This window comes from Bos indicus x Bos taurus, chromosome 20 (genome assembly GCF_003369695.1).
Source record: "Bos indicus x Bos taurus breed Angus x Brahman F1 hybrid chromosome 20, Bos_hybrid_MaternalHap_v2.0, whole genome shotgun sequence".
Taxonomy (NCBI): domain Eukaryota; kingdom Metazoa; phylum Chordata; class Mammalia; order Artiodactyla; family Bovidae; genus Bos; species Bos indicus x Bos taurus.
In genome coordinates, this window is record NC_040095.1 from 71201345 (window position 1) to 71215750 (window position 14406).

General features: G+C 50.0%; 1 protein-coding gene across 11 annotated transcripts in view; it reads right to left on the reverse strand.

Moving 5' to 3' along the window:
• Window positions 1–13828, reverse strand: part of CEP72 (centrosomal protein 72) — a 37217-nt gene extending 23389 nt beyond the window's left edge. For 8 of the 11 annotated variants that reach the window (XM_027520233.1, XM_027520225.1, XM_027520224.1 and 5 more), the window contains exons 1-4: window positions 13721–13828; window positions 6656–6783; window positions 5603–5795; window positions 3064–3172 (exon numbers count right to left, since the gene is read on the reverse strand). In XM_027520233.1, coding sequence (XP_027376034.1) covers window positions 3064–3172; window positions 5603–5795; window positions 6656–6783; window positions 13721–13799 — 509 coding nt within the window. In that variant the 5' untranslated portion in view covers window positions 13800–13828. Of the gene's footprint in view, window positions 1–3063; window positions 3173–5602; window positions 5796–5954; window positions 6246–6655; window positions 6784–6874; window positions 8047–13720 lie in introns of those variants that run through there. The other 3 variants (XM_027520226.1, XM_027520230.1, XM_027520232.1) reach the window with 3 other exon arrangements.
• Window positions 13829–14406: the final 578 nt, after the last annotated feature.

The following is a 14406-nucleotide window of genomic DNA, read 5'->3' on the forward strand; positions in this document are numbered from 1 at the left end:
GCCCGCAGGTGGCAGCAGACCTGGTGGGAAACACCCGCTGCCACCCCGCCAAGACCAGGAGTGAGGCGAGCACGGCCCCACTGCCCACGGCCTTCACACCATACTGGATGTCCCAGAGAGACCTGCTGCCACCCTGCCAAGACCAGGAGCAAGGCGAGCAAGCCCCGCTGCCCATGGCCTTCACACCATACTGGATGTCCCAGCCAAGGCAGTAAGATGAGAAAAGGAAATTAACAGCATACAGATTGGGAAGGAAGACATATACAACTATAGATGGCATGTTCAAAGATGACATGCCATCTACAGAAAATCAAAAAATCAGTCTTACAGCAAACTCATAAAATTCAAGATGTATGGGTTACACTGTGTCCCCTAAAAAGGGATGCTGAAGTCCTAACATCCTACACCTCAGAGCATGACCTTATTTGGAAATAAGAGTCTTTACAGAGGTAATTGAGTTAAAATGAGGAAATTATGGGGAGCCCTCGGAGAAGGCAATGGCATCCCACTTCAGTACTCTTGCCTGGAAAATCCCATGCATGGAGGAGCCTGGTGGGCTGCAGTCCATGGGGTCGCTAAGAGTCAGACATGACTGAGCGACTTCCCTTTCACTTTTCACTTTCATGCATCGGAGAAGGAAATGGCAACCCACTCCAGTGTTCTTGCCTAGAGAGTCCCAGGGATGGGGGAGCCTGGTGGGCTGCCGTCTCTGGGGTTGCACAGAGTCGGGCATGACTGAAGTGACTTAGCAGTAACCAATATCACTGATGTCCTTAAGAACGGGGAAATCTGGACACAGGACAGACGGGCACAATGGGGAGCTCTGTGAAAAGACGCAGGGAGAAGACAGCCACAGTGAGAAGACTGGAGAGAATGCTGGAGATGGTCAGCAAACCGTTGAAGCTGGAGTCACGGAATGGATTCCCTCTTAGAGCCTCCAGGAGGAAGCAGGGCTGACAACACCTTGATTTCAGATTTCCAGCCTAAGAACTGTAAGGCAATAAATTTCTGTTATTTTAAGCCACCCTGTTTGTGGTACTTCGTCACCAGCAGCTGCATACAAGCCAAATGCTTTCATATATTGTCAGCAATGAACAACTGGAATTTTAAATTAAAAAGCCTAAATTAGCCTCAAAAGACCAACATACTAAAGCATAAGTCTAACAAAATATGTACAGCATCAAATCAGGAAAACTACAAACCTCTGATAAATGAAATCAAAGAAGAACTAAATAAATGGATATTCCATGTCCATGGATATGAAGACTCAATAGTGTTAAGATGTCAGTTTCTTCTCATCTGTAATTCAACACAATCTCAATCAAAATTCCAGCAAGGTATTTGGTGGATATCGACAGATTAATTCTAAAAGTTATATGGAAAGTAACTGGCAACTCAGTGTTGAAGGAGGACAAAGTCACCAGACTGACACTGCGTAACTCATAAATGCACATGGATGTGGACGAAGCTAGAGAGCTCTGCGGGGTCTTTTCTGTAGGAAGGCACCAACTCCACCACGAGGGCTCCACCCGCAGGACCTCGTCGCCCCTAACAGGCCCTGTCCCCTAAGCCACTGAGCTGGGGGTTGGGGCTCCAGCATGTAAATCTGGGGCACACAATACTCAGAGCATTCTGCGGGGTTAGTTAGCTGGGTTTGAAATGGGGATGTGAGGGGAGGGGAACTCCAAGCGAGACAGCTGAGGGAAGAGGAGATTCCCGGAATTTGGAACTGATCTTAAGATGTTAGAACAAAGTATGGCCCACGAGTCAAATCCAACCCACACCTGTGTTGTAAAAGGTTTATTGGAACACAGTCTTTAGTTTATGTACTGTCTACAGTTGCTTTCATCTACAAAGTCAGGGTTGAGAAGTTAAAACACAGATCATACAGTCCATGGAGCTGAAAACACTCTTTCCAGCCCTTTACAAAAAAAGTCAGCTGACCTCTACGTTAGAGAAATTTACAGATGAACTAAGGTGTGTAATGGAAGAGAAAGAAAACTATTAAAAGCTTCAGACAAAACAAAATGGTATTTAAGAAGGAATATATAATCCTCACACATTACAAGCTAGGTAAACACCATGGACTGACTTACACCTTTAGAATCAACCAAACACACGAAGACTGTGCTTTCAGAACACACGTGCTACCACCCCGACATCTCAAGTCAGACATAAAGATGCAGACGGCAGGCGCTGGGAGGCGCTGAGAAGCCAGGCACAGGCGGCACAGGCTCCCACAGCCCGGCACAGCGAGCGGGAGCCCTGCCCGCAGAGCAGAGAAAGGAAGGGGGACGCCGGAGGGAGCAAAGCCCAAGAACCGACATGGCCAGGTGGGAAGAGGGGGCTCCAGAGCTGCCAGGTCTGTCAGAGTGCTCCCGTCCACAAACAGCAGTGTCTGCACCATCTGAGATCAGAAAGGAACAAACAGAGCCTGGAAGCAGCAACCATTAGAGACGGGCAGGCGGCTGCCTGAGGGGTGGGCGGGCGCTGGTAGGTGGGACCGCGGCTTCTTGCCACAGGCCTTTCGAGCTACGTATCCGACATCAATTACTTTAACAACGTTTTCAGTATTGGGTTGGCCAGAAAGTTCTTACCATCTTACAGAAAAACTCAAACATTTTGGCCAAACTAATATTGAAAAGTAACCTACAGAAGATGTGATGGACAGGAAGAGAGGCTGTCCTACGGTATCCTTTATCGCCAGCTGGTGTGGGGCGTCTCTCCCACCCCCACCACACCTCCCGCAGGACTGCCCTCTAAGTGGCAATCCGCATGCAGAGTTTGTATCTTCAGTTAATACAGAGGCTGGCATTTTTCTATCAACAGTGAACACTCCTCAAGAAGTTCAAACACCACTTCTGTTCATGGGCTTCCTTGATAGCTCAGCTGGTAAAGAATCCACCGGCAGTGCAGGAGACCTGGGTCAGGAAGACCCCCTGGAGAAGGGCAAGGCTACCCACTCCTGTATTCTCGCCTGGAGAATTGTACTATACAGTTCATGGGGTCACAGAGAGTTGGACATGACTGAGCGACTTTCACTCTCGCTTTTTCTGTTCATACCTTTCTTCTCTGAAAACAGATGGGAAGCTCTGCTCTGAGTCCAGCGATTCCTCTGAACCAAAATGCAGCCGGGACGCTCTCCGCTCACTCTCCCTCACGGGGCGGTCATCTACAGAGAAGACACCATGGGAAAGTAGCGCCCAGAGGCAGGTGCCAGGCCCCGCCGTGGCGCACCTGCCGGCCTCCCATGGGGAGCAAAGGTGTCCTGCCGCCCACTCAGCCTCACACGCACCTGACCAGAGGCACTGCCCTGTTCTGGGGCCCTTCCCTCCCCCGAGGGCCAACCCACCACAGGAGCCCGTGGAGGTGCTGAGCGTGATCCCCGGAGGCGGCCCCTTACACCAGGCTTGAGCCTCAGACAGGAAGGGAAACACACACTTTCTCGTCTCCTCTTGACACATATCAGGGATGCTGGGCAAGGTCCCCAAACACCCCTAACAAGTGTCCACGGGCGAGGAGCCCAACACACTGGAGAGAAGAGGCCCAGGCCACGTGCTGGCACCCAGGGCTCACCTCTCAGATCCTGGGACTGGAACAGGGGGCAGAGCCAAGCCTAACTGTTTCCACACGTGCCCTGGACCCAAGAAGGCCTCACGTGTCCACAGCCACACCTCCTCGGGAGTGCCCAAGGGAGGCTGCCCTCCCAAACGCTGGTGGCCAGCCCTCAGGAACTTGTCAGGACCACCCCAGACTTGCTCAGGAAGCTGAGCCCACAGCGCCCAGAGGCACATGTCCCAGTGAGAAACAAGGACCAAGGTGTGGACTCTGCATGGCAGCCCTGGCCCCATGCGGGGTGCCCCCGGGAGCCCCCTCCATCCCCTCGGGGACTCCGTCCGCCACACGCTGGTCTGAGGCCTCCTGGGCTCTGCACTCTCATGGCCTGGACGTGGCCTTCATGCCAGCAACTCACGACTCTACTTGCTCAGCCTGAACTTCACTGAGTCAGCGCCATGCCCCTCACTCTGAACTCAAGCTCCATGTGGCTAAGACCAGCGCAAACCTGTCTCACCCAGACCACACCCTCTCTGCACGGCAGCGGCCCCCAGACCCGGCGAGGGCCTCCTCTGCTCCTGGCCAGAGCGCTTGGGTTACTCCCTCGGAGCTCCCACGGCGCCCGGCGGGAGAGCGGGCCTTCCAAGAGCTCCAGGGCTCCCGCAGCACGGACTCCAGTGACTCTCCTTTCTCATGTCTGAGTACCTTTCAGACTGGAACAACTCTATAAGACCGAATCGAAAACTTTTATCACAAGTAGAAACTAATCATTTAAGACTGAAGACTGCACAACTTTCAAGAAGGATTGTAATGCTTCAATAGTTTACAGAATACTTATACAGTCAACTAAGGAGACCTGTGTTCAATCCCTGGGTCGGGAAGATCCCCTGGAGAAGGAAATGGCAACCCACTCCAGTACTGTTGCCTGGAGAATCCCATGGACGGAGGAATCTGATGGGCTACAGTCCACAGGGTCGCAAAGAGTTGGACACGGCTGAGCAACTTAACTAACTAAGGACACAAGCATTTAATCCTCCCAAATATCTAAAAACCAACAAAACGTTGAAACCCTAAGTAGGTCTGAACAAACAGTGCGCCTCTGGGGGGTCAGTGCCCCAGGCCCAGGCTGGTGTGACCTAACCACGCAGCCAGGCTCCCTAGAGCCAGGGCCACCAGCCCGGGGACAAGGAGGTGAGCCAAGGCAGGCACAGCTGGGGTGCTTGTGAGAGACGCTCTGTGCAGCTGAGGGGGCAGAACCCGGAGTGTCTGCAGGTCCTGTGGACACTGAACGGGCAGGAGCCATGGTCTGCCCGCTGCCCAGCATCTACCTGACAAGCGCTGCCGTGTGGGTCTCATTTCATTATCTCAGCACCTGGGAGGTGGAGACACCCTGGAATCCCTCCAGCCTCCCCAAGCGGTCAAAGGCCCTCTGAGTGGACAACACGCACTGATCACTGGGGGCACAGAAGGACCACCACCCTCTAATCAGACAGTCTTAACTGCCCTCAAGCGGCACTTCCACAGGAGGATCAGGTCTAAGACTCTACGCCCTTCTTCCCCAGGGCCTCCCGACTGGCACGCCCTCGGCTCCCGCCGCTTGTCCTGCAAGCCCCAGAGATTCAGTTCTTCCTGGGCCATGGCGGCAGCTGCACCTGCCAAGAGGCTCTCCTGCGGAGGCCCTCCCACTCTCTCACGCTGTTGCCCGGGGCGTGCGCAGCACAGTAACCTCTCATTCCTGTGCTCTAGGCGCATGCAAAACCAGGCTGAATCCAGCCGTCCGACTGAGCCTGGGACAACACCCAGGAGGCCATGCGAGGAAATAGACAACAGAACTTGAGAACAGCTGGAGAGCCGAGCCAGCCCACACCTGTGCCCCAGCCAGCCCAGCAGGCACTTGTGGTCTCAGAAAGTGGCTCCCGGCCGCCTTCCCAGGCAGCTTTTCTGTGAGAGGAGGAAACCAGCTCCCCTCTCCAGAAGGGGCAGCAGCGCGATCGCCCCAAGAACACGAGCAGGGCACCGAGAGAGGCTGGGAGCGCAGCCGGCCTACCCAGCTGCTGGAGCCCTGGGAGCATGTGCACCACGAAGAGGCGGTAGTCAGGCTCGCTCTTCACCACGGGGTTCAGCCGCAGGTCCACGTTCAAGAGCCCCGCCAGGGAGTGGAGCCGGAAGACCTCTGCCAGCGAGGAGATGCGGTTGTAGTAGAGGTTGAGGCTCTCCAGCGCCGTCAGGCACTCAATGCCCTGCCGGGACAAACGCACGGTGACACGGGCGTCGACACACACTCACTCCACACCCCCCGCCCCCCATCACTGGACAGCAGAGCAAAGGTGAGCTCTGCCGGGAGCTGCTCCTGGGCGCGAGGCGGCCGAGCCGGTCAATCCCTGCGGGGCCTCACGCACCAGCTGAGCGACGCATCCAACGCCAAGCTCTCACACCCAGCCCCGTTGGCGGAAGCACCGCTGCCCCCGCTTCACAGATGAGAAGACTGAGTATAGCCGGGACGAGATCTTGCGGCAGACGCTGATGCGAGGGGCAGGGCTCCCAACCAGGTTGGGGCGCTGACAGACTCGCGCTCCAGGCAGGGGCGTCCTGCCTCCCTTTCCCCCCACCGCAGGCCCTGGCAGTTCACACGGCGTTCCCATTCGTCATCGCCTGGGGACTTCTTGCGTCCTCTCCGTCACCAGTGCCTGCTGCGACAGGCACACAAGCCATTCAAGGGCCCAAGGCCACTAACAGTCAGACACACATGGATGAGAAGTGCAGCGTGGGTGCAGAGGACAGCTGATGCAGGATGAAGGCGGGCACACACACGCTCGTCTTTCGGGCCTTTTTTCTTTTACAGACACAACCATCTTCGTCAGAGCGGGGTGATTTCACGTTATAGTTGGAATACAACGCGATGCATAGCAAATCCAGCTCACAGCAAACACAGAGAATGCGGCACAGCACTCACAGTCACTTTAGGTGCACAGTTTACAAGTTTTAGAAGCAGTCGTGAAACACAGTGCCTTTTTTTTTTTTTTTTTTTTTTACCATAAATGTACTTCCCCCTGCTATTATAGCAATAAATTTTCTTTTAAGAAACAAACCTAAAACTTACCTCTAGACTAACCAAGGAGTTTCGTGAGAGATCTAGAGATTTTAGACTTGTTAAATTCATCAAAGAATTTCCCAGGTGAGTAATCTTTTCTTGGTAAGTTCCAGGAATAGATAATGACTGAAGTTCAGCTAAGAATAGAAAATTAAGAGATTTTAAGTTTATTATTTTGCTGAAAATTAATTATTACAGTAATTTAGTCTCCCTCCAAAACCCACTCACCAGGAAGCCCTAAGGGGGCTGCCAGCCCACTGCCTCTAAGCTTCCACGCAGGGATCACATCTGAAACCCTCTCAGGGGCTGACCTGAGGTCACGCCATTACGGGTGATGGCCAGTGGCACTTGGGGGGAACCATACACTTCTCTGGGACACACCCGGTAAGCACTCATAAGACAAATGTCACTACAAATATAAGTTTCCCCTCCAGGATTTGGTGATGGACAGGGAGGCCGGACGTGTTGCAATTCATGGGGTCGCAAAGAGTCGGTCACGACTGAGAGACTGAACTGAACTAAGCTGAAACTGAATGAAACAGACACTCTGCGTTTGGATGCACCAAATATTTCCCTGGAAACTTTTGTTTTAAAACACATTTTGATTAAATACAAAACTGGTTTTTGGCTTTCCAGTTTCAGACAAGACAGAGCAGACACATTTCACCCTCTTCCTCCCATTAGACCTAACAACCCTGGACAACAACACAGGAAGCAAGTGCCTGGCAACTGAAGGGTGGGGGCAGAAGGCCAACCGTCTAGGGACCTAAAAAAAGGGTCAAGCACTGAGGGCTGGTTTTGTTGTCTCCTATGCATCCCAATCTGAATGCAAGAGAAGCTGGCCGCCCACAAACACCCATGGACATCTACCAAAAGATATGGGTAAGCCTGCTGTCCACTGTCAAAGATGGTCAGTGATGGCCTTGCAGGAGAGATGGCCTTGCAGGACAGACTCCTGACAACCCCAGCCCCACTCCCACCCAACACCAAGGGAAAATCATGGACCTCGTACCCTTGGCCTTGCACAGTGGCCAGCACTGGGACCGCGAGAGTGGACCCAACTACTGTCCTGGGCTGTCTGTAATGAGGCATCTGTAGAGGCTGTGTGTATGACAGGGGCCTGGCCACCGCCTCAGCAACAAGGCAGCATCCAGGCAGTGACAGAACCGAGTAACAAGATTTAAACAGGAAGCAGAATCCCAATCAAAACGATCAATCAAAAATGATGAAGAACTAGGAAAATCTCAATCTGGATGAGAGAAAACAATAGACACCAATAATGAGATGAGAGAAACCAGAATTATCTAACGAGGATTTTAAAGCAACTGATACAAAAATAGTTCAATGAGCAATTATGAACATGCTTTAAAAAATGAGAAAGTAGGGATTCTTGGCAAAAAACCAGAAGATATAAAGAAGAAACAAATAGAAATTTGAGAAGTGAAAAATAACTGAAAGAAACAAACAAAAGCCATGGGAGCAGCTTAATAACAGAATGGAGATGCCAGGGAAAAATTCAAAGAAATTAAACACAATTGTCCTATCTGACCAAGAGAGAAAACAGACTAAAAAATGAACAGAGCTTCAAGGTTCTGTAGAAATAGAAAAGCAACCTAACATTCATGTCCTTGGGAACCCATGGACTTCCAATGAGAGTTTCAAGAAGAGAAAAACAGCATGGCTTAAAAAAAAAAAAAAAAAATTAAAGAAGTAACAGCTGAAAACTTTCCAAATTTGGCAAAAAAACAAAACCCTACATATTCAAGAAGCTGAAAAAACACCAAACAGAATAAAGGCAAAAGCTAACACATCAGAATCAAAACCACTGATGGCAATGAAAGAATCTCGAGAGCAACCAGAGAGAAAGGCATCACCCAGAGGGAGACACAACTCCCGTGGTAGGGAGTGACTCTTCAGAAACCATGGTGGCCTAAAGGAAGTGCTCTCACATTTTTCAATTGCTGAAAAAAAGAACTTTCATCTTAGAAATCTATATTCTCCAATAACAGTCTTTACGACTGCAGGTGAAATACAGGTCTTCTTAAACGAAGAAACGCTAAGAGAACTTTTCACCAGCACGCCTGCCAGTAGGTAACTGCTTAAGAAAAATCTTTAAACATCAAGGAAAGATAAAAGAAGGAAACCTGGGACATCAGGCATGAAGAAATGAAACAGGTAAACACTTGGGTTAATGCTTCCTCCTAAGCTATTTAAACTGTCAGATGATTGTAAAAAGCAAAAATCTCACCATTACTGTGGCTCTCAGGTATGCAGATGAAATATCTAGACAAATCATATAGTGGGAGAAAAATGAAACCTAAATGGTGGTACACTTGCAGAGTACATCATGTGAAACGCTGGGCTGGATGAAGCACAAGCTGGAATCAAGATTGCCAGGAGAAATATCAATAACCTCAGATATGCAGATGATATTTGCATATATCATACAGGTGGCTGCATTCCCTGGTGGCTCAGATGGTAAAGCATCTGCCTGTGAGGCGGGAGACTGGGGTTCGATCGCTAGGTTGGGAAGATCCCCTGGAGAAGAAAATGGCCACCCACTCCAGTATTCTTGCCTGGAGAATCCCACGGACGGAGGAGCCTCATGGGCTACAGTCCAAGGGGTTGCAAAGAGTTGGACACGACTGAGCGACTTCATTTTCACACAGATGACACCACCCTAATGGAACACAGTGAAGAGAAACTAAAGAGCCTCTTGATGAGGGTGAAAGAGGAGAGTGAAAAAGCTGGCTTAAAACTCAACATTCAAAAAATGAAGATCATGGCATCTAGTCCCATCACTTCACAGTAAACAGATGGGGAAAAAATGCAAACAGTGACAGACTTTATTTTCTTGGGCTTCAAAATCACTGAGGACGGTGACTGTAGCCATGAGATTAAAAGACACTTGCTCCTTGGAAGAAAAGCTATGACAAACTTAAGACAGCGTATTAAAAAGCAAAGACATCACTGTGCCGACAAAGGTTCATATAGTCAGGCTATGGTTTTTCTAGTAGTCACGTAGAGATGTGAGAGTTGAACCATAAAGGCTGAGCGCCAAAGAACTGATGCTTTTACACTGTGGTGCTGGAGACTCTTGGAGAGTCCCTTGGACTGCAAGGAGATCAAACCAGTCAATCCTAAAGGAAATCAACCCCAGATATTCACTAGAAAGACCTATGTTAAAGCCCCAATACTTTGGCCACCTGATGCGAACAGCTGACTCACTGGAAAAGACCCTAATGCTGGGAAAGATTGAAGGCAGGAGGAGGGGGCAGGAGAGGATGAAATGGTTGGATGGCATCACTGACTCAATGGGCATGAATTTGAGCAAAGTCCAGGAGACAGTGAAGGACAGGGAAGCCTGGCGTGCTGCAGTCCACTGGATCTCAGAGTCGTACACAACTGAACAGCTGAACGACAACAACAAAAAATGGTGGTAAAATTTCTATTTTCACTTGACATGGTAAACCATCCACACAAGTAAACTGTGTTAAATCACATAAACACTGTACACTGTAATACGTAGAGCAATGACTAAAAAAGGTATATGAAGAGATATGCTCAGAAATATAATAGATAAATCAAAATCAAATAATAAAAAATACTCAAGTAAGGAAGGGGCTTCCCTTGTGGCTCACCTGGTAAAGAATCTGCCTGCAATGCAGGAGACTTGGGTTCGACTCCTGGGTTGGGAAGATCCCCTGGAGAAGGAAAAGTCTACCCACTCCAGTATTCTGGCCTGTAAATTCCATGGACTGTATAGTCCATGGGGTCGCAAAGAGTCAGACATGACTAAGGAAAAGGAAGGAAAGAGGAAACACGGAAAGGAAGGAAATAGGAAACAAAAGAAGAAAAAACAAAGGGAGTAAACAGAAAAATAATAAATGGCACACATAAGCCATATTAATATTAATAAATGGTCTAAATATGCTATAAAAGGGAAGCTTCCCTGACGAGTTAGACAGTAAAGAACCTGCCTGCAATGCAGGAGATGAGGAACCAATGCAGGGTTCGATCCCTGGATCAGGAAGATCCCCTGGAGAAGGAAATGGCTACCCACTCCAACATTCTTGCCTGGAGAATTCCAAGGACAGAGGAGACTAGCAGACTACAGTCCATGGGGTCACAAAGAATCAGATACAACTGAGCAACTAACATTTTTACATTGTAAAAGACAGAGGTTAGCAGAGTAGATTAGAAATTATATATAGTATATACTGATTCCCCTGTTAATTCAGTCAGTAAAGAATCTGGCTACTACGCAGGAGACCCGGGTTCGATTCCTGAGTGGGAAAGATCCCCTGGAGAAGGAAATGGCAACTCATTATAGTATGCCTGCCTGGAGAATCCCATGGAGAGAGAGCCCAGAGGGGCTAGTCCAATGGGGTCACAAGAGTTGGACACAACTTAGCAACTAAACCACCATATACCATCTACAAGAAATTTATTTCAAATATTACGATATATGTACACTTACAGATGAAATAGTAAACAAATAGATAAAGACATACCCTGCAAATACTAGACAAAAGAAAGCTGGAGAGGCTACACTCAGTCAGTTCAGTCGCTCAGTCCTGTTGAACTCTTTGCAACTCCATGGACTGCAGCACGCCAGGCCTCCCTGTCCATCACCAACTCCTGGAGCTTGCTCAAACTCATGTCCATTGAGTCAGTGATGCTATTCAACCATCTCATCCTCTGTCATCTCCTTCTCTTTCTGCCTTCAAACTTTCCCAGCTTCAGGGTCTTTTCCAGTGAGTCAGCTCTTTTCATCAAATATTCAGGACTGATTTCCTTTAGGATGGACTGGTTGGATCTCCTTGCAGTCCAAGGGACTCTCAAGAGTCTTCTCCAACACCACAGTTCAAAAGCATCAATTCTTTGGCGCTCAGCTTTCTTTATGGTTCAACTCAAACATCCATACATGACTACACTAATTAGGCTACAGTGTTGGAGAAGACTCTTGAGAGTCCCTTGGACTGCAAGGAGATCCAACCAGTCCATCCTAAAGGAGATCAGTCCTAGGTGTTCATTGGAAGGACTGATGCTGAAGCTGAAACTCCAAAACTTTGGCCACCTCATGCGAAGAGTTGACTCATTGGAAAAGACGCTGATGCTGGGAGGGATTGGGGGCAGGAGGAGAAGGGGACGACAGAGGATGAGATGGCTGGATGGCATCACTGACTCAATGGACATGAGTTTGAGTAAACTCCAGGAGTTCGTGATGGACAGGGAGGCCTGGCGTGCTGTGATTCATGGGGTCACAAAGAGTCGGACACGACTGAGGGACTGAACTGAACTGAATATTAGATAAAGTAGATGTCTCACTGTAGAAAATTATCAGGGATAAGGAGGAATACTACATATGTTACAAAGGTCACTCCAATATGAAGACATAAAAATCCTAAATATGTATGCACCAAATAGCAGTTTCAAGACACATGAAGTGGAAAGAGAAATAGATAAATCCACAATTATAGTTAGGGATCTCAATACCTATCTCCTGGTAATTGAGAGACTCACTGGACAGAAAATCAGCAAGGATAAAAAAGAACTGAGCAACGTAAGTCAACAGAATCAAACTGATGTTTATACAACACTCCAGTCAGTGACAGAGTACACATTCCTTCCAACTGCACTTGGTACATATAGGCCAGACTGTGGGCCATAAAACTAACTTCAACAAATTTAAAACAATTAAGACCATACAGAGTATGTTTTCTGACCATAATGGAATCACATCAGAATAAATAACAGAAAGAAAAAAATACCAAACAAACTAGGAAAACCTCCAGTCACACAAAAATGAAAAAAAACATTTCTGAACAATCCATAGGTCTAAGAGAAAGTCAAGGGAAATTTAAAAAACGCAGTGAACTACATGAAAATGAAAATACAACAAAACTTTTGGATGCAGCTAAAGTTGTGCTTAAAGGGAAACTTACAGCACTAAAATGAAAGTCTCAAATCAGAAATCTAAATTTTCATCTCAAGAATCAAGAAAAAGAGCAAAATAAATGCAAAGCAGCAGGAAGAAGAAAATAATACAGAATCAATGAAATTCAAAACCAAAAAACCTATGAAGAAAACCCAAAAGCTGGCTCACTGACAAGTGTAATAAAATCCATAAACCTCAAGACAGACCAAAAAAGACAGAAATGACCAATATCAGAAATGGAAGAAGGGTATCACTACAGACCACACAGACATTAACAAGCTAATAAGCAAATACCACAAACTCTATACACACAAATTTAACACGTTGGATGAAATCAGTTCTGCAAAACCCCACACAACCATAACTCACTTAAGATGAAGTCGATAATATGAATAGTTCTATAACAACTGCAGACATTGTATTTGTAATTTAAAAGCTTCAAATACAGAAAATTTCAGGCGCATAAGGTTTCGCTGGAAAGTTCTATCAAGCAAAAAAGAACTGGCACCAATTTTACAGAATCTCTTCTAGAAAACCGAAGAGGCACTTTGCCCACGATGTCATGAGCCCGGTGTTACCTTGATACCAGAACCAGACAAAATAATAAAAAAAGAAAACTAGCGCCCAACATCCGTCTTGAACACGAGTCCAGAGATCGTCGGCCTGGGAGGGGCGAACGAGTACGTTTCAGAGATCCTCCAGAAACGAAGGTGCTTCAAGCTTTCGGAGAAAACCAGCCTAATCCAGCTGACTAACGGGTGAAAGGAAACCCAAGTGATCTTCCCAGATAACGCAAAAAACACCGCCGCGAAGGCTCCGCAGACGCGCCCCAGAGGAGCTCCCCTCAGACGGCGCGAGGGCCGGGCCGCCCCGGCCCCTCAGGGGCCTCCGCTCGGGACCCCAGCTCGCCCCGGGCCCCGCTCTTCGGGGGCCCCCAGGCCCGCGCTCTCAGCCCCACCGCCGCCCCGCCCCGCTTTGCGCTCCCCGCGCCCGCCCCTCAGGCCTGGGGCGGCTCGGAACCGAGCGGTCTCTTTCGGCACCTCTGGCCTGACCGGTCCTCCGACACGGCGGCGGGAAGCTCGCGCCCTCGGCCAGCGCCGCCCGCCGCCCGCCGCCCGCCGCCTGGCGCGCACCCAGGTCGCAGTGAGGCGCCAGGCCGCTCTTCTCCCGGATCTTCTCCTCACACAGCACCACCCGCCCGCCCGGCGCCATAGTTTCAAACGGCGCGCACCTGCCCGCGCCTGCGCGCCGGGGACGCAAAGGGCCGGGGAGGGGCGGTGCTGAGGGCGGTGCCAAGGGGCGGTGCTGGAGGGAAAGGGCGGGGGTCGAGGGCGAAGTGGGCGTGGCCAAGGCTTGTAAGGGGCGGGGGCTGTGGGGGCTGAATGAAGGGGCGGGGCCGAGGGCGGGTGGGCGCAGCCAAGGCCGTAGGGCGCGGGGATGTGGGTCTGGCCGAGGCAGCCTGGAGGCGGGGTTAGGGTAAATTGGGGCCCGCCCCAGGGCATACCTGAGTTCCCGCCCCACTTGGGGACCTCGCCTCACCAGGGCACCTGCCCCAGCTGGGGCCCCTATCCACCCCCAGATTGGTCTGCATCCTGGGCTCCGGACCCGCGGATTCTGCCCGAGGTTGCGGCGGCCTACGTGGGTCACTCGGCCACGGCGGGTCCGGCTCTGCCCACGTCCGCAGTTCCTAGGTGACAAGCCTGAACCGCGGGGTTCACGGTGTGTCGGGCTCCCTGGGCCTTTTGTGGAGCGCCTCCAGGGAAGACCTGCATTCCCGTCTGCCTGCCTCTGCCCCAGGCAGCCCGCGTCCTGGGGGTTC